This window comes from Neomonachus schauinslandi, chromosome 12 (assembly GCF_002201575.2).
Source record: "Neomonachus schauinslandi chromosome 12, ASM220157v2, whole genome shotgun sequence".
Classification (NCBI taxonomy): domain Eukaryota; kingdom Metazoa; phylum Chordata; class Mammalia; order Carnivora; family Phocidae; genus Neomonachus; species Neomonachus schauinslandi.
In genome coordinates this window covers 69,719,272-69,743,452 of record NC_058414.1, presented here as the reverse complement: position 1 = coordinate 69,743,452, position 24,181 = coordinate 69,719,272, and the positions used below count along the sequence as shown (strand labels likewise).

General features: G+C 34.4%; 1 protein-coding gene across 1 annotated transcript in view; it reads left to right on the top strand.

The window, feature by feature from the left end:
• The window catches only part of BMT2 (base methyltransferase of 25S rRNA 2 homolog), a 95,134-nt gene that overhangs the window by 16,284 nt on the left and 54,669 nt on the right, over positions 1 to 24,181 (top strand). The window contains exons 2-3 of the mRNA XM_021699300.2: positions 1,361 to 1,502; positions 14,762 to 14,932. Coding sequence (XP_021554975.1) covers positions 1,361 to 1,502; positions 14,762 to 14,932 — 313 coding nt within the window. The remainder of the gene's footprint in view (positions 1 to 1,360; positions 1,503 to 14,761; positions 14,933 to 24,181) is intronic.

Sequence of the window (24,181 nt, the reverse complement as noted above, 5' to 3'; positions counted from 1 at the left end):
CTAAAGGGCTAGTATTCTGATTTTCAACACAGTCCTTGTTGGACTCTCTGCCTACAATAATAAGGTTTTTCAAATTTTGAATAAGTAAGTCTTGATAATTTGAACTGTTATAATTCTTTTTCTGTGTTTAAAAAAAAAAAAACCAAATACACCTCTTAAATGCTAGAATCTAATAGTCTCACCTGGGGAGAAAATTTCTGTTTTATTTTATGTTTTTAAGTTTATTCTGTCACCAAACAATTGCCTACATTTGAACATAAGGCAAGAAAACCTAATCTTATGATTTAGGACATTGAGTGAGGCTACCATGATAATTTTTGTTTATCCTTTTGTTTATTCTTTTACCTTTACAATTATGTTAATGTCATTTATTTGGCCATAGCATTCTCATTCCATTCTTTATCAGAACGCACCTCGCTCTTTCAGATTTCATATTAAAAGTGGTGACTGATTTAATGTTTTTAAAAATGTCGTGGCCAGGGCGCCTGGGTGGCTCAGTTGGTTAAGCGACTGCCTTCAGCTCAGGTCATGATCCTGGAGTCCCTGGATCGAGTCCCACATCGGGCTCCCTGCTAGGCAGGGAGCCTGCTTCTCCCTCTGACCTTCCCCCCTCTCATGTGCTCTCTGTCTCTCTCATTCTCTCTGTCTCAGATAAATAAATAAAATCTTTAAAAAAAAAAAAAAAATGTCGTGGCCAGATAATATAGTCAGCTTATAATTTTTATTCAGAACATTTTATAAAGACTTAAAAGTTTGGAGAGGCTTTCAAGGTAATTTCTCTAGCAGTATTTTTGCCCTAGGATTATAATTTTTTGAAGTACAGTATGCCGAGAGCATGTCCAATGAGTAAATAAAAATATTTAGCTTGCTTGCTAATTTATGTTACCATCTCACCTATCAACCCCTTTTTAATATAGGAAACTGTATGTAGAGATCCAAGAAAATAATAGGCAAGAAGCAGGCTTAAGTAACTTTACTCTGTGCTGCAAGGTCATATTGCCCAAGGGTAGCAGGATAATTAATGCTTGAATGCCCAGCCATAATTGTTCTCTATCTGTGTGTTTTTGGTTTATAAACTGATAACTCACACTTATGTCTACTTATGTTTATTAGTTCCATTCAGCTTCACAAATCCATCTGTTTAAAATGGTGAAATTTGATTATCAAATCATCATAGTTAAAATGATGCATCATTTGCATAAAGGAGCTTTTAAAATTAAAAAAATTTAAGCTTCATGAAATTTGATTTCATGATTTTGCCTTTCTCATTTTTAAGTAATTTTAGGTTATGCAGAAATAAACTTTTAAAAGCCATTTTTAAGTGAAGTTAACTTAATTCATTTTTTTCCCTTGCTTTTAGTGGGAGATTTTGATAAGATCTGGCGAGAACATTGTGAGGATGAGGAAACACTTTGTGAATATGCTGTTGCAATGAAAAATTTGGCAGATAACCATTGGGCAAAAACTTGTGAGGGCGAAGGTCGTATTGAATGGTGTTGTAGGTGAGTGTTTTTATGAACTAACATTTTTGGTTTCTAATGTATTGTTTAAACTCTTAAATCCAAATAATGCTTTGTATAATTCACGGTACCAAAATAGGACTGTTTTAAAACAGATTATGTCTTTTAAATAACTTTTCCCCCTTGCCTCACTTTCCACTAGGTTTATATCATTCATCTCTTTTTAATCAAATGTTTTTCTTGGACATAACTAAATTTTGTTTCAACTTTTTAAAAGTATAGCTTTAAAAATAAATAAAGTATAGCTTTAAATGCATTTAATATATTTAAATACCAATACATTTAAAATATGAGTTTTAACTCTTCATTAAAAAGTTATAGTATAGAAATTTCATTTCATAGTTATCCATATTTGGATTCAAGTAAAAGTGAATATGTTTCTACAATGTAAAATTTGAAAACATCTTAAAAGTGTTAAAATCCTGAATTTTGGATGTATAACTCAGAGTACTGCAGCACTTAAATTTATTTTGGAGAATGTTTATTTTATCATAGTATAAATTCATAGTACAAATTCTAACATTTAAGATACCAGAAAATGAAATACTGCTGGTCAGTTCTCTCAAGGTGGTAAAATGAGAAGAATGGATATGTATATTGACTGAATTTAAAAATGAATTCCCAGGGGTGGCTGGGTGGCTCAGTCCCTTAAGCAGTGGACTTTTGATTTGGGCTCAGGTCATGACCTCAGGGTTGTGAGAGAGAGTCCTGGGGCTCTGCACTGGGCGTGGAGTCTGCTTAGGATTCTCTCTCTCCTTCTGCCTTTGCCCCTCCTCTCTGTCTCTCTCTCATTCTCTCTCTCCCTCTCTCTCTAAAAAAGTAAATAAAAAATTAATAAAAATGAATTCCCAGAAAACAAAGTATTATCTTTCTGTGTGGATAATAAAGTTATAACTTCTGATTTATATTTCATTGTAGTTACTTTATCCACAATTTCTGTTTTAATATCATTTAAAAGTTATGTAATAATATATATTTCACTCATTCAACAAATAATCCAGAGAAAAAAATGTATTTAATTTAGTTATTTTATTCATTTAATAAATAATTTTTAATGATTGTCTACTGTGTACTAATCACATCATAGGCACTGGGAATACAATAATCAACCAAAATCCTTGCTCTCTTTGAGCTTACATGCTAGTGGGGGTTAGAGGCAAGAAACAATATATAAGTTAAATATATACTAGGTCAGATATAGTAAGTGCCATGAGAAAAATGAAGCAAGGAAAAATACAACGATTTTAAGTAGGGTAGACAGGATAGGCCTCACTGAAGTAATATGTATAAAAAATGCGGAAAAAAAAAGTGAGAGAAAAGGCCTAAGAAGTCCGAAGGCCTTTAGGTACAGATTATGCTGGGATGTTTCTGAAACAGTAAGGAGACCAGCGTGGCTAGAGCAAAATATGAGGGGAAGAGGAGTGGTAGAGAATAAGATAATGAACAGCTAGATTTTGTAGGGTCTTGTAACCATTGTAAAGACATTGGCTTTTATTCTGTGTGAATGAGTCATTGGGTGTTTTAAGAAACTTAACAGGATTTTATTAACCTTTTATAATGTGTCAGGGATTCTTAAGAATTAATGGCTGTGTTAAGATAGACTATAGGAAGGGAGGGTGTAAGTAAGGAAATCAGTTAGGAAGCTAATGTAATAATCGAGGTATAAAGTTAAAGGGAAACAATTTTTTTAGAGAGTGAGAAAGTGAATGGACAGAACATTAGTATAATAAGATTAATGCTCAAATGAGTATAATGACTCAGGGGGAAGGGAAATGATGGTGTGTATATTGTGGTGATTATAATGATATATAAATATGAGTTGGATGAGGGGGAGTGAAAAGGTGGTATCACCCACCAATGGATTGTGGACCCCAAGAATTGTGGAGTTGGAGAACTAAAGAAAGGAGTCAGAATAGTAGGAAATAGGATGCTTGGAATTAAAATGTTTGGTGTTTTTTTTGTTTGGTTCTAGAGAGAAAATGGTTTTAAATCTGACTTACACAAAAAATACATTTTGTCCCTCAACCTAAGAAATGCAAAATGAGATACACTACTGAACTAAATATTTCCCTTATAACACAGAGTAATAAATGTAATCCAGTCAGGAAATCAGCACCATCACTATTGAAGACCACCATTCTTGGCTTTTAGCAGCACTGCTTTTAAAATTAGTATTCAAATTCACTAAGCAAGCTCTCAGACTTTATTTCTTAAATGGACTTTGATAGGTGGTGTTCTCATAGGAGCTTTTGCTTGTACCTTCTTTGAATAATGAATCTGCCTCACACTTCACTCTCTTTTTTCCTTAGATTTGTAGTTTTTATCAATAGTTATTGTATCTACACGTGTTCTGAAAGAGGTCATTTTTAGGTCAAACCACTGAAAAGGAACATTCATAAGAATTTAGGTCAGACTGCTGAAAAAGAACAGTGGCAAAATATCGTAAACTAATCTTACTATGGGAAGTAATCCACGAGGAGTTTTATAATGTCTTTAAACTTAAAACTAGCTTGAGGGAAAAGGCTTCAAAACAATATTGAATTTTGAAACTTGATTTATCTGTAATTTTAACTTGTGTTATATATAATTCCTTTCTCTGTTGATAATTCTAAGAAAGCAGTGGTAATTTGAAAGCTAAAGTGGGCTTTAAAAAGGGTTTGACAAGTATCTTTCCAGTTAATTATACTTAAAACATTATAGGAATTTGGTATATGAGATAAGCCTTATTGACATTACCATTCTAAGATTTTATTGGCTGTTTAGCTTGAAGAATTCTACATATGATTTCCTTCAAAAAAATAATAAAATTTGATTTATAGTGTGAAATACTAAAAACTAGAAACAAAACACAATACAAAGGTATTTGCTTTTTCTAACTCATTGTACATACAGAGAAACACATTGTTTCCTGAACCATTTGCAAGTAAATTGCAGATAACATGACTTTCATCCCCACACATCTCCTAAGAATAAGGACATTCTTCTGTATAACCACAATATCATCATCACATTAAGATAATTAACAGTAATTTTCTCATTTCCTAAAATTTTTAGTTCAAAAATTCAGATTTTTTTTTTTTATTGTCCCCAAAATGTCCATATAATTTCTTTTCCTAAATCCCATCAGGGCTCATGCATGGCATTTGGTGGTTACATTTCTTTAGGTTCTTGTTTTTGTTTTCCATAATATTGGAGTTTTTAGAGAAATATCAGTTTATTTGTATAATATCCCACATTCTCTGTTTTGTGGTTCTTGGTTTCAAGATGGTTGATAGCACTGTTCAAAATATCTGTATGTCCTTAGGGATTTTTTTTTTTTTTTTTTTGGCTTTTTGTTCTATCAGTTACCAAGAGAGAGATTTTCAAGATACCATTTTTCTCAGTTTTTGTATAATAATTATTTGGCTTATCTTTTAGAGATTTAACTTTTATTTTGAAGTTCTATTCAGTTAACCTTTTTCTGAATTAAAAAGAATTACAATAATTATTTTAAAACCCTTGTCTGCTTATTCCAATATATGTTTTATCTAGATCTGCTTCTTTTGGCTGTTTTTTCTTTTGGTTATTATGGATCATCTTCCTGCTTCATTATATGTCTGGTAATTTTTAAAAAATATATATACTAACATTGTGTTTTGAAGAGACTGGCTTAAATATTAGTTTTCCCTAGAGAGGGCATGCTTTTTTTTTTTTTCCCTCTCTCTCTTTGACAGGCTGCTAGGATGAGAGACTGACACTTTGATCCATCAGGGGTTAAGCTGAGTTGAAGCTGGATTACATAGTTTCATTTCATCTCTGGCTTCAAATGCTTTCAGGGTGAGTCCTGTGTTAATGTATATTACAGGCACATTCCTCTAGCAAGACTCTGGGACCTTAGCCTACAGAAGACTGCAAAGAATTTTCTGTGCTTTTTAGTCCCACACCATGCCTCTAGTGCTGCCCCACTGCCTTTTTCATATTCGAAAATCAAGACCTATGCGGGGTGGGGAGGATGCAGGAATAGAACAGGGAGAACAGTCTCTGCATTTGGGTTTCTTAAAGATTCCAGTCAGTCACACCATTCTAAGCAACCATTAAAAGCTCAGCTGGTTTCCCTTTAATCAAACAAAATCCCTCTACTATGGAAGACGATCCTTTGCTGCCCATGTACCTTTTCAACAAAGTGCCTGTGATCTCTTCTCATCTAGGCCTTTCTTTATAGTTCCTTTAGATCTTTTGTATCTTCAGCTCTCTTGATTTCTTCTTAGTGCATTGTTTTTTAGATTGTATAGTTCTTTTTCCCCCTAGTAACAGCATAACCAGGGGCTTGTTGTGTTTGTATCCTAATCCAAAATTAGCTTTGTGTACTATATTTTGGATTTATTTGATTGTTTTCTCATGGAGCCATTTAACTATTTTTCAATCTCCTTTATTTCTTATAATCTGAAATTTGGATCTAAACTATTGATTCAGGTTATATTATTTTTACCAAGATATCTGTTAGGTAAAACTGCACACTTCTTGTTGTATTACATTAGTAAGTTCTTATCGTCAGGTTATTCTACTAGGAGAGATACTAAATTTTGCCATTTGGTTTAGGTTGATCCTTCCATTGTAACCTTATATTTTCCCTTTGCAATTAGCAAGTAATATGCAGAGTGACATTTTGGCTTGTGGATCAGTCCTGTCTCCTGACAATCTTTCAGCTAACAGGTTTATTTCTGTTTATTAAATAAACTGTTTCATTTGGGGTTGCAAAATGATTTTTTGAATTCTAACGTTCTATGCATTGTTTGGCTTTCTGTAAATAAAAGCTTTTCTTTATGAAAAGGGAATGACTACATGTTCTCTAGAAAGGCTAGGTAAAAATAAACATACACGGATACCTAATTCTTCCTGTTTAATTAGCAGTTTTCTCAATAAGAAATTGGTGTAATAGTTACAATTGTGATGAGTAAGTTTTTTGGTTTGGGGATTTTTTTATATTTTTGGAATATCACTGTAGCCTCTTACATTGTTATTTATTCAGTCTTTCCATCAGTCTTTTTTTTTTTTTTTTTTTTGAGGGGGGAAAATGTTCAAATTATTCCATATGTAGCTGGTGGAAGCCCCTTCAAAGCTGGCTTCTGTGTTCTGACATCACCTGTGAGCACTTTCTTACTATCTAGTACAAAATGAGCCTTTACTTCTGCTGTCCAAGACTTAGAATCAAACTATTTCTTCACAGGGCCCTACTTTCTTTTAGTGGAAAGTGGCATTTAGAAATTAAATTAAGATCTGGGTACTAGATTTGCTGCTGAAGGACTTAGTTCTGAATAATATTAATACATTTGCTTTGTCCTACAGTTTACATAAAGTAGTTTGAAAATTACAGTGCCAGTTTTACTTTTAACAATAAACTGGATGAAGTTTAAAATTTCTTTGCAGTTCTTTTGTCTTTAGAACATATCCCACTAAACATCAGGATCCTGTGTTTAAAAGTTACATGAAACAGTTCTTTTGTATATGATTGTGTTCACTTTACTTTCATTTTTATGGGTTTTTCCCCCTATTTTAATTTGTGGGAATATAAAACACTTACATGGTTCAAAACTCAAAACTTTATAAAAGGTTGTATTCAGAAAAGGCTCCCATCCTTTTTCTTCATTTGTTTTATCCTGGTTTTTTTGGGTTTTTTTGTTTTTTGTTTTTTTGTTTTCAAAATTAACCAAATTCACATACACATATATCCACCAGTTCTTTGTATTCAAGTGGGACAAGTTATATACTCCACTTTATACCTTTCTATTTTATTTAATAATATCTTATGGAGATCGTTATTTGGTATTGTATTGGTCAGGGTTCTCCAGGGAATTGGCTTCCGTGTTTATGGAGGCTGACAAATCCCAAGATCTGCAGAATGAGTTGACGTGCTGGAGACCCAGGAGAACCAGTGGTGTAGTTCTAGTCCTGAAGCTGGCAGCCTTGAGGCCTAGGAAGAGTGGATGTTTCAGTTTGATCTGAAGGCAGGAAAAATTCAGTGTCCCCATGCTAAGGCAGTCAGGCAGGAGTCTTTCATACTCTGGGGAGGGTCAGCCTTTTGTTCGATGCAGACCTTAAAGTGATTGGATGAGGCCCACCCCTGTTATGAAGGACTCTCTGCTTTACTCAGTTTACTAATTTAAATGTTAATCTCATTCAGAAACATCCTCACAGAAACACTTAGAATGTTTGACCAGATACCCAGGTACCCCTTAGCCCAGTCAAGTTGACAACATAAATTAACCAATTACAAGTATATAGATAATCTTCCTCATTTTAGTCAGTTATTTACAAGTTTTTCCTGTTACAAATAGTGCTGTAGTGGATAACCTTGTGCATATTCATTTTGAATTTTTGGCATTGTATCTTTGTAGATTCCTGGATGTGGAATTGCAGGGTAAAAGAGTAAATGTATCTGTGATTTTGTTAGATATTGTCAAATCACCTGAGATAGCCTTAGATAAGGTTAAATCATTTTGCAGTTCTAACAGCAAAAAACAAGAATACCTATTTCTTCACAGTCTCACCTACCTTTTAAAGGTTTGCCAGTTTGATAGGTAGGAACTGGTATCTGTGTGGTTTTATTTTCTCTTGTGAGTAAGGTTAGTCTGTTTTCATATATTTAAAAATTATTTGCCCTTTTTTTGTGAATTATGTGTTTATGTTTTGGATACTTTTTTCCCATTACTTTTTGGTTCCTTTCTCTTGATTTTTTTCATAGTTTTTTATATGATTTACAGATACGTGCCCTTTTTCTTTGACTGTCTATATCTTTTGCCATACAGGTTTTTGTTTTGCCATGTAGAAGAATTGTTTTTACATAATGAGATATGTACCTCTTTCATTGCTTCCAGAATTCAGTTGTCTTAGAAAAGCTGTCCTGATTCCCAGACTATAAGAATTCCTAATAGCAGTTTACTCATTTACTCAGTAGTTTTCTTCTAGTACTTGGATAATACCATTTTTTACATTTAGATCTCTGACCTGTTTGGAATTCATTCTGGTATTCGTTGGGAAGTATAGATCTAACTTTTTCCCCCAAGTAATTATCCATTTCCCAAACATTATTTATGAAAAAGTCCCCCTTTCCTGCAGTGATTTGGCATGACGTAATGCCAAGTTGGCCAACTATATGCTGTAGTTGGTTCTGTTTTAGGACTTTGTTACGTTTCATTGTCTCTATCATTTAATCCATGTTATTCTATAACATCTTCCCCCTACCCCCACCACCTGCTCTTCTTTCTCAGGGTTTTTTTGGTTCTTCCTCTTCTCTCCTTTTTTCTTTTTTTTAATGTATTTTAGAACCAACTGTTCTAACTAAATTTGTAAAAGTTTGTATTTTTATTGGGTTTACATTAAATTTTTTAATAACTGGAGAAAACTGACATCTTTGTAATGTTGTCATCATGTCCATGAAAAAGGTATATACCTTTCCATTTGTTCCAGTCTGTTTTTGAGTTGTTCAATAGTATTTTAAGGTTTTCTGAATACTTTTATTGCATTGTGATTGGATGATTTCATCTGTGTTGTTTTTTCTGTGGCTCTTACTGTGGTTTTCTTCATGACATAATACATGTATATGGTAACTTTTATGAATATTCCATGCATGCTTGGAAAGAAGCTTTCTATTAGAGAGCAAAGTTTATTACGTAGATAAGATAAACTTTATTCTGCTCTTTCAGGCTTCTGTAATCTTGCCTAATACTCATGCACTTGATTGAATCGTGTTTTAAGGTTCCCTGTTAGTTGTGTCTATTTCTCCATGCATCTCATGGAGTTTCTGCTTTGTGAAGATGGCTGCTATGATAAATGGCACATAAATATTCATAACTATTACATCTTCTTTGGAAATTGTGGTCTTCACCATTATAAACTTTCCCTTTTTTATTCATTACCAGTCTCTTCATCAACATTTCTCAATCATCTCATGGATGCAATTCATCTTCCAGTAAATGCTTTAAGAACAGCTTGCAACTATGATGTTTCCTGAGTTCTTACATACCAAAAGCTGTTTTTCTATAGTTTTGTTACAAAATGCACAGCTTAGCTAGATAAAAATCCTTGACTCACACTTTCTTTCCTTCAGCTTCTAAAAATAATGTTTCTCTACTTTAATCTTATTTTGTATCCTCTTTCCATTTTCTCCCCACCCCCTCCTCCTTTTCCCTTCACTCTCTGCTGAACTATTTGGGAGTCAGTTGCAGAAATCACAAGACTTCCATTCCTGAGTATTTAAGGTGTATCATTGCACTTAGTTGAGGCAAATTCTCTAGCTTCCCTCTCCCTCTTTCTCTCTCTCCTTTTTTTTGTTTCAAGTTTTTATTTAAATTCTAGTTAGTTAACATATAGTGTAATATTAGTTGCAGGAGTAGAATTTAGTGATTCATCACTTAAATTTAACACCCAGTGCTCCTCACAACAGGTGCCCTCCTTAATACCCATCACTCATTTTATTTATTTTATTCATTCATTCATTCATTCATTCATTCATTTAGAGTATAGGTTTTTTAAAACATTTATTTAAAAAAATTTTTAAATATTTATTTACTTGAGAGAGAGCGAGAGTGAGAGAGTACACAGAGGGAGAGGGAGAAGCCAACTCCCCACCGAGCAGAGAGCCTGACGCGGGGCTCAATCCCAGGACCCCAAGATCATGACCTGAGCCGAAGGCAGACGCTTAACCAACTGAGCCACCCAAGCACCCCATAAAGATTTATTTATTTATTTGAGAGAGAGAATGTGTGAGCTGGGGAGGGGAGCAGAGGGAGAGAGAGAATCCTGAAGCCAGCTTCCGGGGGCACTGGACTTTATCCCAGGACCTGAGCAGAAATCAAGAGTTGACTGCTTAATGGAATGAACCACCTAGATGCCCTTTTTTTTTTTTTTAAGATTTTATTTATTTGAGACAGCGAGCATGAGTGGGGTGAGGGGCAGAAAGAGAGAGAAAAGCAGACTCCCCACTGAGCGGGGAGCCAGCCACATTAACCGACTGAGCCCACCCAGGCACTTGAGTATATTTGTGTGGGTCTGTTGCTGAGCTTTTTTGTTCCATAGGTCTAGTTGCCCATTCTTCACCAATACCACACTGTTCTGATCACTATAACTTATAGTAAGTTATGGGAAATCAGATAGTGGTCAGTCCTCCAACTTTGTTGTTCTCCTTCAATATTTTATTGGCTATTCTGGGTCTTTTGCCTCTCCATATAAACTTTAAAATTGGTTTGTTGGTATCCACAGAATAATTGGCTCTGATGTTGATTGGGAATGTATTGAATCAGTAGATCAATTTGGGAAGAACTGACATTGTGACTGTATTGTATCTTCCTATCCATATTCATGGAATATCTCTCCATTATTTATTCCTTTTTGTTCTCAGTTTTATTTCAAATTTGAAATGTTCTCTCATATCTGCAGATGCTTACTTAATTATATGTAATTAATATTGAAATGCTAGTTTTTTTCTCTTATGGCTGTTTTTGGTTCTCTGTTTCTGAGAATTTTCATTCACTGAAAAGTTTTGATTATTTTTCTCTTTCCCTCTAATAGAACCTTGTCTGGTTTCTAGGTTAATTGAGCATTTCTTTTATGTATTTGTCTATTATGTTGGAGTGTCTGTAGATGGGTAGATAGGGGTTTGGGTGGCTTACTTTGTTCTTTAATTCCAAAGAACCTTGCTTGATTGCTACAAATACAAAAGTATGGTTCCCTTAATAAATATTGTCCTCTTTTGGTCTGACATATGATTTTTTACTATGTGTAGATTATAACATCTCATTATCCTTAATTGCTTCATTTTTTTTCCTTTATCACCAAGCCTCCAGAGATAACTCCTTTTTTCAAGGTGCCTCTTTTCTACCCCAGAAGCAGTCTTTTCAAGGCTCTCCTTTTTGGTGACATACGCTTCTTGTATATGTCTGTGTATAATGTCCTTTTGACCCTCCAGTGGTTAATGCTCTGGTTCACAACGTCACAAATCTTTTCTTAAAATTTCCCCACTCAGAGTTGGACCCCTCTCTTGGATGGTATATCTTAGCTGGTGTTAATCTGTTTTTTGCCACTTTTAAGACCCCATCATATCTTACCCTCTTTTATAGAGTCCTCATCTGCTCTACTTTGGGGGACTCCAAAACCAATTCAGTTGGCCTCTGATTTTTATTTTCCAATTACATGTAAAATGAAGTGCTATTCTGGTTCCTAGTTATGCCATAGGTATGAACTGTATGTGCTTTTATTTACTCCACTGAAAGATCTGTATATTCTGTGGAAGATGTGTAGGGAGATTGGAATTTAGATGGCTGCTATTTTATGAGAATCTGGAATTCTAACCCTTTAAGCATTTTGCTGCCAAGTTTCTAGATAACTATAATGTTGAACCATATAAAATTGCAATTTTTGTAATTCAGGGATTCTTGAATATCAGCAATTGTATATAGTGCTACCCAAGAGAAAGATAAGCAAGCTCTTTACTCTTGTGTTTCATGCCTTAGTGAAGTGTTATATATTGTAGAGGCATTATTTTTAGTATTCATTCTAAGGTTATAAAAGCTACATTTTTTATCAGCTTTACTGAGGTTTAATTATATACAATAAAATGCACCCATTCTAGTGTACAATTCAGTGGATATAGACAATTGTTTACACTTCTGTAACCACCACCACTGTCAAGATACAGAATATTTCCATCACATTAAAAAGCTCCATTCTACACTTTTGAAATTAGCCCCACCCCAGGAAATCTGTAAGTGGTTTTCTGTCATTAGATTAGATGTCTAAGGACTACATCTTTAAATCAGCCTTTGAGTCTTGCCAGATCTGAAGCTTGCTTATCACTCCAGTGTCATCTAGTTACCTACCCCCCCACCCACAGGCTGTATTTGTGTTGGCCTCAGGGCGTTTTTACTTGTGAGTCCATCCATCCGTTTTCTGCTCAGCACTTTGCATTTCACATAACCTTGAATGGATGTCCATCTCTGCAGGATCCACGATGCTTTTTATTTTCTGTGCCTTTACTCATGCTATTCTCTCTGCTAGGAAAGCACTTACCTCCCAAACTAACATTCTTCCTTGCCTGATTTATTCCTAGTCATATTTTTAAAGTCAGCATATATTACTGATTGGGTTGTTTATCAATTGTATTTTATCTTTATCAGTTTTATTTTCTTTATTGTTGTATAATTGTGTCTTTCACTAGTCTGAAATCCTTGAGGACAGCAATGACGTCTTGAATTTGTTTTCACATCACAGATGTGCCGGGCACATGGGGGCTCTCTATTCTTAATACTTAATAAATATTTGATTTATGATGAATGGGTTTCACCTCCTATATACAAGAATTAAAACTAAGTCTACATAGGAAAAATTAAAGAAGTCTTTTTTTTTTTTTTTTTTTTAAAGAAGTCTTAATAGTAGTTACTTAGAAAAACTAAAGTTGGCTCTGGTAAGTGCTGTGAATTGTGCAAGCCTGTTGAATCTCAGATCTGTACCTCTGAAACAAATAATGCAATATATGTTAAGGAAAAAAAAAAAAGAAGAAGATAGCAGGAGGGGAAGAATGAAGGGGGGGAAATTGGAGGGGGAGACAAACCATGAGAGACGATGGACTCTGAAAAACAAACTGAGGGTTCTAGAGGGGAGGGGAGTGGGAGGATGGGTTAGCCTGGTGATGGGTATTGAGGAGGGCACGTTCTGCATGGAGCACTGGGTGTTATGCACAAACAATGAATCATGGAACACTACATCTAAAACTAATGATGTAATGTATGGTGATTAACATAATAATAAAAAATTTTAAAAAAAGAAAAAGAAAAACTAAAGTTGAACAAATACCATCCTATAAGTGTGAGGAGAGATGGGCATTGTTCCCTTAGACCATAGTTCTGCTTGCAGAAATTAGTTTTAAGTTAATGCTTCAATTCTTCTCTTGCCATGTGTTTCTGGAAATTCACCAAGCCTTGTCTATGGAGAAAAATAGTCTAGCTTTGTTCAAAATATGAGCTCTATGTACTAATAATGTGTTTTAAGGATCTAAAAAGAAAATTTGTTTAGATTCCATTCTCCTACACTTTAAGTAGCTTTGATAATTGTATCAGTTGTTTTCACATGTGTATCTCCTATCACAGTGTAAGCTCAAGGGCCAGAGCTAGGTCTCATTAGTCTTTTTTTTTTACCTTAAGATTCCTTTCTTTAATAGCTAATAAATATTTGAGTCGATTCTGTGGTTCATGTTTGTTGTCCTGTTATATACCCAGGCATGGTACCCTACTATATTCAGTCTCAAATTGTATTAGGTATGAAGAAAATTGTTTATAAGGTTATGTCAATCATCAGTTTCTGATTCTGGATAGCGACCTGATGTGTTCTAAACTATATGAGCTTAAAATGATACATCTTCAAAAAAATCTTCATTTTAATAGTGTAAGAATTGGGACAAGCAGGAATGATCTCTTGATGGATAAGAATAATTTCCAGGTGTTAAAAAACCACTGTTACATTTCAAATTTTTGTTCTTTGGACGTTTACCTGTATGATACAGTACCGTTTTTACCTGAACTAGATTTTTATTCTCTTCGCTCAGATCAAATAAGAAGATTAATGATTCTTAATATGTTGACATCCTGACTTTGTTTTCATAAACCAGCAGGGATCTAAGAAACAACTATTAGGATATCTGTCTACCACCAGCTAAGCTGGCTCAGAATTAACTCTGATGGGGACTGTTCTTTTTTCATGCTGTCACTGAATAGCAGAGTTATCTAAGCTTTTCTGGAGGAACTTACATTTTAGTTAAGAATACAGTTCAGCAAAATATACAGGCACATCTGTATTCCTGAAAACATACTTTTTTTTTTTAAGAAAGAGAGCACACAAGTGGGAGGGACAGAGGGAGAGGGAGAGAGAGAGAGAATCCAAAGCAGACTCTGCTGAGCGTGGAGCCTGACACAGGGCCGATCTCACAACCCTAAGATCACCACCTGAGCTAAAACCAAGTCAGACACTGAACCAACAGTGCCACCCAGGTGCTCCAACATACTTTTTATTTATTAAATATAATCTATGATTATGCTTTGTTGTATGGTAGTTAAAAGTGCTACAGGGTGCCCAAACTTACCTCTCTGTGACATTTTCAAATAAGAATTTATAATTGAAAGTTTCCCATTTTGATTAATAAAGGCTAATGTTTTTCCACTTTATTTTATATGTATACGTAGTGTTTTAAAATATAATTTCATTTTGCCTTGTAGTGTATGCAGAGAATATTTCCAAAATGGTGGGAAGAGAAAAGCACTTGAAAAAGATGAAAAAAGAGCTGTACTCGCCACTAAGACCACTTCAGCCTTAAATACCCACGAGTCTTCTAAACTTGAAGGTCATTTAACCAACCTCAGCTTTACAAACCCTGAATTTATAACTGAGTAAGTATACTTTTTCTAACCCAATTATTAACATCATCCTAGATAGCTGTATTAATAATGTAAAATAGTGTAATGATTTACCACAAGTAGTGGGTCATTTGCTTGCTCCCCTGATAATAGATTAGGCTGAAAAACACAGATTTATAATATTACAAGGTAGAAAACTAGCATAAAATTTTAGAGGATATCTGGAAAACTAATGGTTCTATAATAGATTGTGTTCAGGAAAAATGAGAAAGAATTGTTTCTTAAATGTTGTAATAATTACTCTTATGGGAATACAAAGAATCAAAATAACAAAGTCCATTTTAAACTGTTTAAAGTTGGTATCCACTAATTAAAAAATCACAAGGAATAATGGAAGATTATTAATGGAGCCAATTGCCATTATTTTATTGTTGATATGAAAATCTGCCTACTAGTAATATATGTATGCATAGGCACAAATTTTATTTATTTAGTAAGCACATGGATATTTTTTCAGTTTTATTGAGATACAACACTGTGTAAGTTTAAGGTATACAACATGACTTGATATATGTAAATATTGTGAAGTGATTACAAGTTTGGTTAACATCCATCACCTCACAGTTATAATTTTTTTCTTGTGGTGAGAACTTTTAAGATCCATTCTTTCAGCAACTTTGAAATATACAATTGTTGTTAACTAAAGTCATCGTGGTGTACCTTTCATCCCCTTAACTTATCTTCTAACTGGAAGTTTGTATCTTTCACCCAATTTCTGTATTCCAGCCCTCCCACCACCTCTGACAACCACAGTCACATCTCTGTTTCTATGAGTTTAGTTTTTCTTAGATTCCATCTATAAGTATTTGTCTTAGATTGTCTTTCTCTGACTTATTTCACTTAGCATAATAGCCTCAAGGTCCATGCATGTTATAACAAATGGCAGGATTTCATTCTTTTTTATGGATGAATAGTATTTTGTTGTGTGTGTGTGTGTGTGTATATATATGTGTGTGTGTGTGTGTGTGTGTGTGTGTGTATATATATATATATATAAGCATGTAAGTAAATATTATAATCTAATGAATAGTAGTATTAAAATTGTGTATATATATTAGTACCAGAATAGATTTGTAGTATCAAGTAATACTTTATTAATCTCTTGAAAATGCTAAACTTGAATAATTCTAGAAACATTCTTGATAGACACTGAAAAGCTAAACATGAAAATAAAATTTATTAGCCTCTTAACAATTTAAATTTGTAGATATCGAACATAGCATTACCTCTGGTTACTTTGATTTTACACCATGTTGAAAATACTATCTAATCAGTTGTAAGTAATTTCATTTAAAAATTAATTGACATACCTTTGATTAGTTCAGTAGGAAAGGATAAGGCATCTTTCTTTACCTCTGTTCAAAGGTTAGTACAAAGCTTACAAAGCATAGTGACTTACTGAACATCCTGTAACTCAGGTGTTATGAACATTCTTGAGTATTTTTTAAATGATGACAATATAAAAATATAGTTACACTGCTATCAAAGACAGGTACGTATGGAAAATATCATGTAGTTCTTTTATATAGTCTTTATTGTTGAGATTACCTCGAATTTCTATATAGTTCTTTTTTCTAGTCTCTATTGTTGAGATTACCTTATTTGTTGAATCATTGTCATCATATTTTCCTTTAATTCTCTGAACATGTTTTCTTTTAATTCTTGGAACATTTTTATATAATAGCTAATTTGAAGTCTTTGTTAAATCCAACCTTTGAGCTCTCTCGGTCATTTTTTATTTACTGCTGTTTTTCTTGAGTATGGACCACACTTTCCTGTTTTTGTTTTTATGTCTCATAATTTTTTTGTTAAAAGCCACCTAATATATTTTTGATAACATATTGTGGAAACTCTCATTTTGGATTTTTCCCCAAGGAGGATGGTGGTGGTGGGTTTTTAGTAATTTGCTTGGGCTTAATCTGTGGGATTTGCCTTCCTTGCAGTTTGTATGGTATTGTTATTTTTATTTTTTAGGCTTGTTTTTCTAGAGCCTGTCTGCATAGCTTAGTGGTCAGTGATAGCACAGGTTGTTCTCAAATATCTCAAGCCAGATAGACTTCCACCCTCTGCCAGTGGGTGTGTGTTGATTCGGGAGTGCTTTTAAAACTTAGGCAGAAAAAAAAAACAAAAAACCAAAAAACAAAAAAAAAACTTAGGCAGTTTTCCAGTCTGCCTCACCATCTACTTTTCACCAGACCCTCTTGGAGCTCCTCTGCATGTTCACTTAGCCTCCAGGTCATTCAAGACTATGTAGAGACCTTACGTAGCCCCTATACGGGGCTTTCTCATTTCCAGGATTTTTCTAGTTAAATTTCTTACTAATTCTCCAGTCTGCAGCTCAGCCCAACCAAAGCTGCAACCTCAGGGTAGCATAGCTGCTGACTTTCTCTTGTTTGTTTTCTGCTTTTACTGATAATGCTCTATGTGGGTTTTTTACCCTTTGCTCCAAATCAAGTTAGCCCCTTCTAGCAGTGAAGCTGTTTCATAGCCATCCCTGTCCTTGAAGAACTTCCATACCAACTGAGCAAGGGGTGGGGGGTGGTAAGAGTGGCTTTAGGCAAATAGATCCTCACTGTTCTTAACTTAGGACCAGCTTGTTTTCATGAATGAACTCTTCTCAAATTGTTTGCCTTTGTTTGAGTTCCAAAATGGTGGTTTTTGCTGATTGTGCCCAGTTTCATAGTTGTTTCTTAAGAAGTGCATTTGCCAACCCTACCCTGCCAGAGTCAAGAAAAGAGAATCTCAGGCAGACTCCATGCTGAGTGCAGAGCCCGAACCCGGGCTTGATCTCAAGACCCTGAGATCACCTGAGCAGAAACCAAGAGTTTGCTGCTTAACTGACTGTGCTACCCAGCCGCCCCTCTGGTTTAGTTTTATTTTATTATTTTTTGAAGATTTTATTTATTTGACAGAGAGAGACACAGCGAGAGAGGGAACACAAGCAGGGGGAGTGGGAGAGGGAGAAGCAGGCTTCCCGTGGAGCAGGGAGCCCGATGCGGGGCTTGATCCCAGGACCCTGGGATCATGACCTGAACCGAAGGCAGCCGCTCAATGACTGAGCCACCCAGGTGCCCCTCCAGTTTAGTTTTAAAGGAGAAAAATTAGTTTGGTTTTAAGTATTTAAAAGAAAATATCCAAATATGATTGTTATAGGTCAGGATTTACTTAGAATTAAAATTAAACATTGAAATGAGTTATCCAACATGGCTAGGTTTAGATTTTCTTCATTCTAAAAACCCTAGACTCCTTCATATACCATCTGGCCCCAACACATGTATGTAGACAGTATTCCTCCTGCTTTTCCTGCCGTTTTGCAGCCTTTATTCTAGTCATATGGAACTATTTAAATTCCCCTAGTGGTACATGCTTGGTCTCACTTTCCGGCGGTTGTAAGTACAACATGTCCTCTTTCTGATAAACTATTGCTGTATTATATTAGGCTGTATTTGAAGCATCTCCCTTTCCAGAATTTGACTTGAACTTCCCAAAAGAATTGATACTCTTTGATACCAATATTAAACCTTTTTATAAATCTATTATAGTATTTGTAATATTGTATTAAAACCACTATTGAATATTTTTCTGACTACAAATGAAATAAGATCACAGTGTAAAAAATTGGCACGTAAAGAAGACTGTGGATGTAGAAAAATTACTGCTCAGTCCCAGTTAAATTTAGACACATTTCTTTCCAGTCTTTTTAATGGGCATTGTTTTTTACACAATAGAGACCATGTAGTGTAAAGGATTTTGTAAACTGCTCTTCCTGTGCTATAAAAACACTCATTCTGCATTATAGTTCATCACAAAAACCTACCAGTGTATGTGTCTGACTATAAAGTGGTTCTGAATACAAAGTAATACTCAATTTGCCCAGAGAGAATTGCCATCTCCTCTCTCTCTCAGACAGGTAGATGAAATAACCAAGAGTCAGACGTTTATTTATTTATAGTTATTATATGGGAAGATACATATCCCTTACCATCCAAATCTACTTGGCTTCTGACTTTGGATAACAAGTTTAGATAGCAAGGGTTCTCTTTTTCCCAGTCTTATCTCAAAATATGTATTCAAGTCATTCTGATTTCTGGGTGCAGGTAACAAGGACTCACATAGCAAAAATACCTCATTTTTGGACTTATATTTCATGAAAAGCAAATTTAACACCAAATGTTTGTTATTGCTAGAGTCACTTTTTAAGTCATCTATATCTCAGAATTGAGATGTGATACTTTTTGAATCTGGATATAATGTGATTGCTGGAAATTTTAGCCCAGGTCCCAGTTACTACCCATTCCTCCTAACATTAAGATACCTGTGTCCCAACCCTCTTTCATCTTGTACATATATACTTGTAATTGATACAAAATTACTTATTTTGCTGCCTTTTAAAAATACTTGTATTTTTTGCAGACATTCAGATGACCATATTCTGGGCCATAAGATACCTTAACAAATTTTAAAAGGTGGATCAAAGTATTTTCTCAGACCATAGTAGAATAAAAGTAGAACTCAGTAGCAGAAAGAGAGCTGGAAAATCCCGAAACATTGATAAGCAACACACTTCTAATTAACACACAGGTCAAAGAAGTCATCTTAAGAAATTTCAAAATATTTTGCACTAAATGAAAATGTATCTTACCAAATTTATGGGATGTAATGAAAACAGTACTTGGAGAGAAATTTATAGTATTCAGTGCATATGTTAAAAAAGAAGAAAGATTAAAATCAGTACTATAAGCTCCTACCTTAGGAAACTAGGAAAACAAGAGCAAAATAGATCCAGGGTAAGCAGAAGAAAAGAAATAATAAAAATTACAGCAGAAGTCAATGAAATTGAAAACAGGAAAAGAGTAGAGAAAAGCAGTGAAACTGAAAGCTGGTTTCTTAGGACATTAATAAAACTGATAAACCTCAGACTGTGCTAACCAAGAAAAACAAGAAAGAAGAACACAAATTACTGATACCAGAAATGAAAGAGCCGCCATCACTACTGATCTCATGGACAGTAAAAGGATACTGTAGGAATATTATGCCCACAAATTTGATAACTTAGATGAAATGGACCAATTCCTTTAAAGACATAATCTACCAAAACTCACCCAAGGGGAAAAAGATAATCAGAATACGTCTATACATATTAAGGAAGTTGAGTCAATAATGAGTAGCCTTCCAAAACACAAAGCACAAGGCCCAGTTGGTTTCACTGATGAAATCTACCGAACACTTAAGGGAAGAACTGATACCAGTTCTCTGCAGTCTGTTCCAGAAGATAGAATCAAAGAATACTTCCTGATTCGTGCTGTGAGGCCAGCAGAATGTAGTTTAAGATGCTGAGCCAGTCTTCCTCATAACCTATTCTGAAATAAAATTGACGTGTTCCTGATTGACTGTATAAACATGATTAGATAATGACTGTATTATTATCTGTATTTGGGGGTTAAGTTATGCTTTAGTTGCTTGTGATGGAAACAAATCTAAGGTGAGAAAGAGACTGGAGAATTCATCTAGTTGTCTCATGATGTTTCTTTTTAATATGATCTTTATAAGAAAACATCTACCAGTTAATATTGTAAAACTGTACTTCTGCATATAATTACTAAATCTGTACTAAATTTTTTGCTCCCCACCCCCCGCCCCCTTTTTGGTCAAGTTCATGAAGTGGCTTTTCAGTAAGTGAGCAACCAAGCTACATTGTGTGAAGTCATTTTGGGCTAATGTTAGTTTTTCTCAAGTACTTTATTGGTCAAAGTAAAGAAATTGAGAGGGCTCAATAATGTAGACTTTATAAGGACTCAAATATAATGCCCTCTTTTTGAAGGATAATATGGTGGAAAGATCTTGCTTTGTATATATATTCTTTTTAAGTTTGGACATGTAGGTTCTTTTCTTTCTCACAGTTGTTTCATCTCAGAATTAAGCATCTCTTTTTGCTTAAATTTTTATGTTCTTGGGGTGGATTTCCAGAAGCAGATTTCTGGGTTGAAGAGTTTGAGTGACTCAGGGCACTTGTACATATTACTGAATGAATTTCCAGAAAAATGATACTAAATCCATTACTTCTAGAAGCATAAGTGCCCACTTTGCCAAAACTCATGAGCACTGAGTATTTCTTTTTCTTTTTTTTTTTTTTACTCTTTATTAATGTGATGGAATAAAATGGCATCCTGGGTTAATAGGCACTTCTAACAGATACATAAAATAAAACAAGGAAAAGGAAATTTATAAAAGAAAGGAAAATCATATTAAATCAGGAAAATAAAATTCATTCTATGAAGTTCTAGTACTTGACATGGCATTGAAACATGGCACACATGCTGTCATTATACTTTCCAAAAATAATAAAGACTATTAATTAGATGGTCTCTGCTGAACCAAGAATCTTACGATAGGCCTTATCTCCATTCTGCCTTAGAATGTAAGATATTGGCCATATAAGGTTTGTGACGGAGGGAATATAATACTAAAGAAGACCTAATTAGACATATTAATGCCAGTTTGGAGGTTCAGTTTGTAACAGTGATTTTTGAATACCATTTTAATATTCTCTTTTTTCCTTAAGTTTTAGTTTAGTTTCTATTCAATTTTAGCATTCATTGATTTTATTTTATTGGGCTTTTTAATATTGAAGGTTATTCTAGTAAGTAAAAGGTGTTACAGTGGTAAAGGAGGAAGTTAAATGTCTTTTGAACATAATTCAGTAAATAAATTAAAAATTTTTTTCAGTTGTGGCTTTCAGTAGCGTTTTGCCTTTACTTTGAAATGTATTACATATTAATCAAAGTATATGTACAAATACAAATTTGAACCTGAAACTAAAATTCTTCATTTATTTTACTGAAATGTTAATAGAGTAAATTACAATTACACATAACACATCTGGAATTTTAGTAATATTATCAAAATATTAGGTCCCTTTTAAAGCCATGTATATTATAATGTTATAAAGTTATAAATGTTTCTATAGAAACAATGTATGTTACCAATTCCATGTTATAAAGTTTTCCTCCATAAATTTTCTTGGTTTAAAATATGTATATTGAAAATTATGAAAAAGCTGACTGCAAATAATCCATGCTTATCAGTTGCTCCTTTCTAAAAAGAAAGATAATTCCTTTCCCAATTTTAGCATTGGCTCAGAGAATAACCTGGGGGAAATATCTAACATCCCTAAGTCTCCTTTTCTTTATAAAAATAAAATAATACTGTATAGGCTTATAGCTATTAAAAAAAAAAAAAGGGAAGAACTATGAGTAAAAACCCCAAAGCTCTGAGTTTTCAGGTAATCACCCAAAGTACTAGATGTTGAGAATGAAAGTAGTGAGGATTATATAGGTTCAAAACATAATTTGGATAACAGCTCAATTGGCAAATCATCATGACAATACCATGATCTAGAATTCTGTAACCTAATTGCATATAAAGTAAAATGGTGACTACAAAATGTTTTCTACCAAAAGAAATTCTGTCTGGAGAGATTCTTTAAGTAAACGTGCTTCCTTAGTAAAACATACAGCATTCACGGGGCACCTGGGTGGCTCAGTTGGTTAAGCGTCTGCCTTAGGCTTAGGTCATGATCCCAGGGTCCTGGGTTTGAGCCCCACATCGGGCTCCCTGCTCAGCCAGAAGCCTGCTTCTCCCTCTCCCTCTGCCTTATCCCCTGCTTGTGCTCTCCTGCTCGCTCTGTCAAATAAATAAATAAATCTTTAAAAACAAAACATACAGCATTCAAAAAAAAATTATTTCTGTTAACCTAAGTTTTTAAGATTCTTAATGTAGTTCTGTGTACTGTGTACTCAACTATTGAACATTTAAACATTTAGCATCGTTTATTAACCAGGTTGTTTATTATTTTAGTAACTAGAATTGAATTAAACTTGATCTAATAAAAATATATAAAGCTAATGAGACTTATATGGGAAATTATAGAAAGATAATTTAGGAAACGGGAAGTCTTCATTTTTTGTTTTAACTAGCAAATTACTATTTTCTAATGAATCACCTAAAACCCTTCCCGAAACAAGTATCAATGAGTATTACTCATTTTGTGGGAGTGTCAGAGGCATGTGCTATCATTATGTACTATCTTATTAGTCTTAATGGTAATTTGGTGGTCATTAGCAATCAACCTCTTCCATATACTTCTCCTTATCACTGCAGTGTTGTCTTTAAAAAATGTCTTCGTCTTAATTCATGTGCTGTAAGAATGTGTCCTTTTATCAATCCATTTACTTATGCCTTCCTAATAGCAATACATTCCCTTTCTCTCTCTTTTTTTTTTTTTTAAAGATTTTATTTATTTATTTATTTGAGAGAGAGCGAGAGAGCACATGAGGGGGGGGGAGGGTCAGAGGGAGAAGCAGACTCCCTGCTGAGCAGGGAGCCCGATGCGGGACTCGATCCCGGGACTCCAGGACCATGACCTGAGCCGAAGGCAGTCGCTTAACCAACTGAGCCACCCAGGCACCCTCCCTTTCTCTCTCTTAAATGCTGGTCCTGGAGCTCTCTACTCTTCACCCTTTGCATATCCTCCCATGACAGCTTAATTTATTCCCATAGTTTTGGTTAACACATGTATGCCAGTGATTCCAAATCTGTTCAGATCTCTTACCTGAACTTCATATATCTAGTAGCATATTACACATCTCTGTTTGTGCCTGTGAGATATCATGACTGAGCTAATTTTCTCCCCTTTCCTGCTCTATGAACCACCCAAATCTGTTCCTCTTCCAATTTTCCCTGTTTCATTAAATGTTATCTGTATGCCCAAGCCAGAAACTTTTAAGATTTATTCTTAACTCTTCCCCTATCTAACTTCCAACATATAGATAGTCACCAAGTCTTACTATCAGTTCTAAGTTCTCAGTATGCTTCAGTCTATCTCCTATCTCTACTCTCATCTCTTACAAGGGCTATTGCAATAGTGTGCTGCTTCCAGTTTTTCTCCAATCCATTCTCCACAGCACAACTTGAGAACTTTTTCTGAAACACAAACCTGATAATACCAACCCTCTCACTTAAAATTTTTCAGTGATTTCCCTTTTCCCTTGAGACAAAATCCGAACTGCTAACATAACATAAAAAATCCTCCATGATTGACTTTTGTCTCCCTCATTTCTCAGTACTTTTTCTTTTTAATTATACAGCTTAATAATATTGATCTCCCTTTTATTCATGTAGAGTTCCAGCTCCTTCCTGGTGTTACTCCTTCTGCCTAGAACA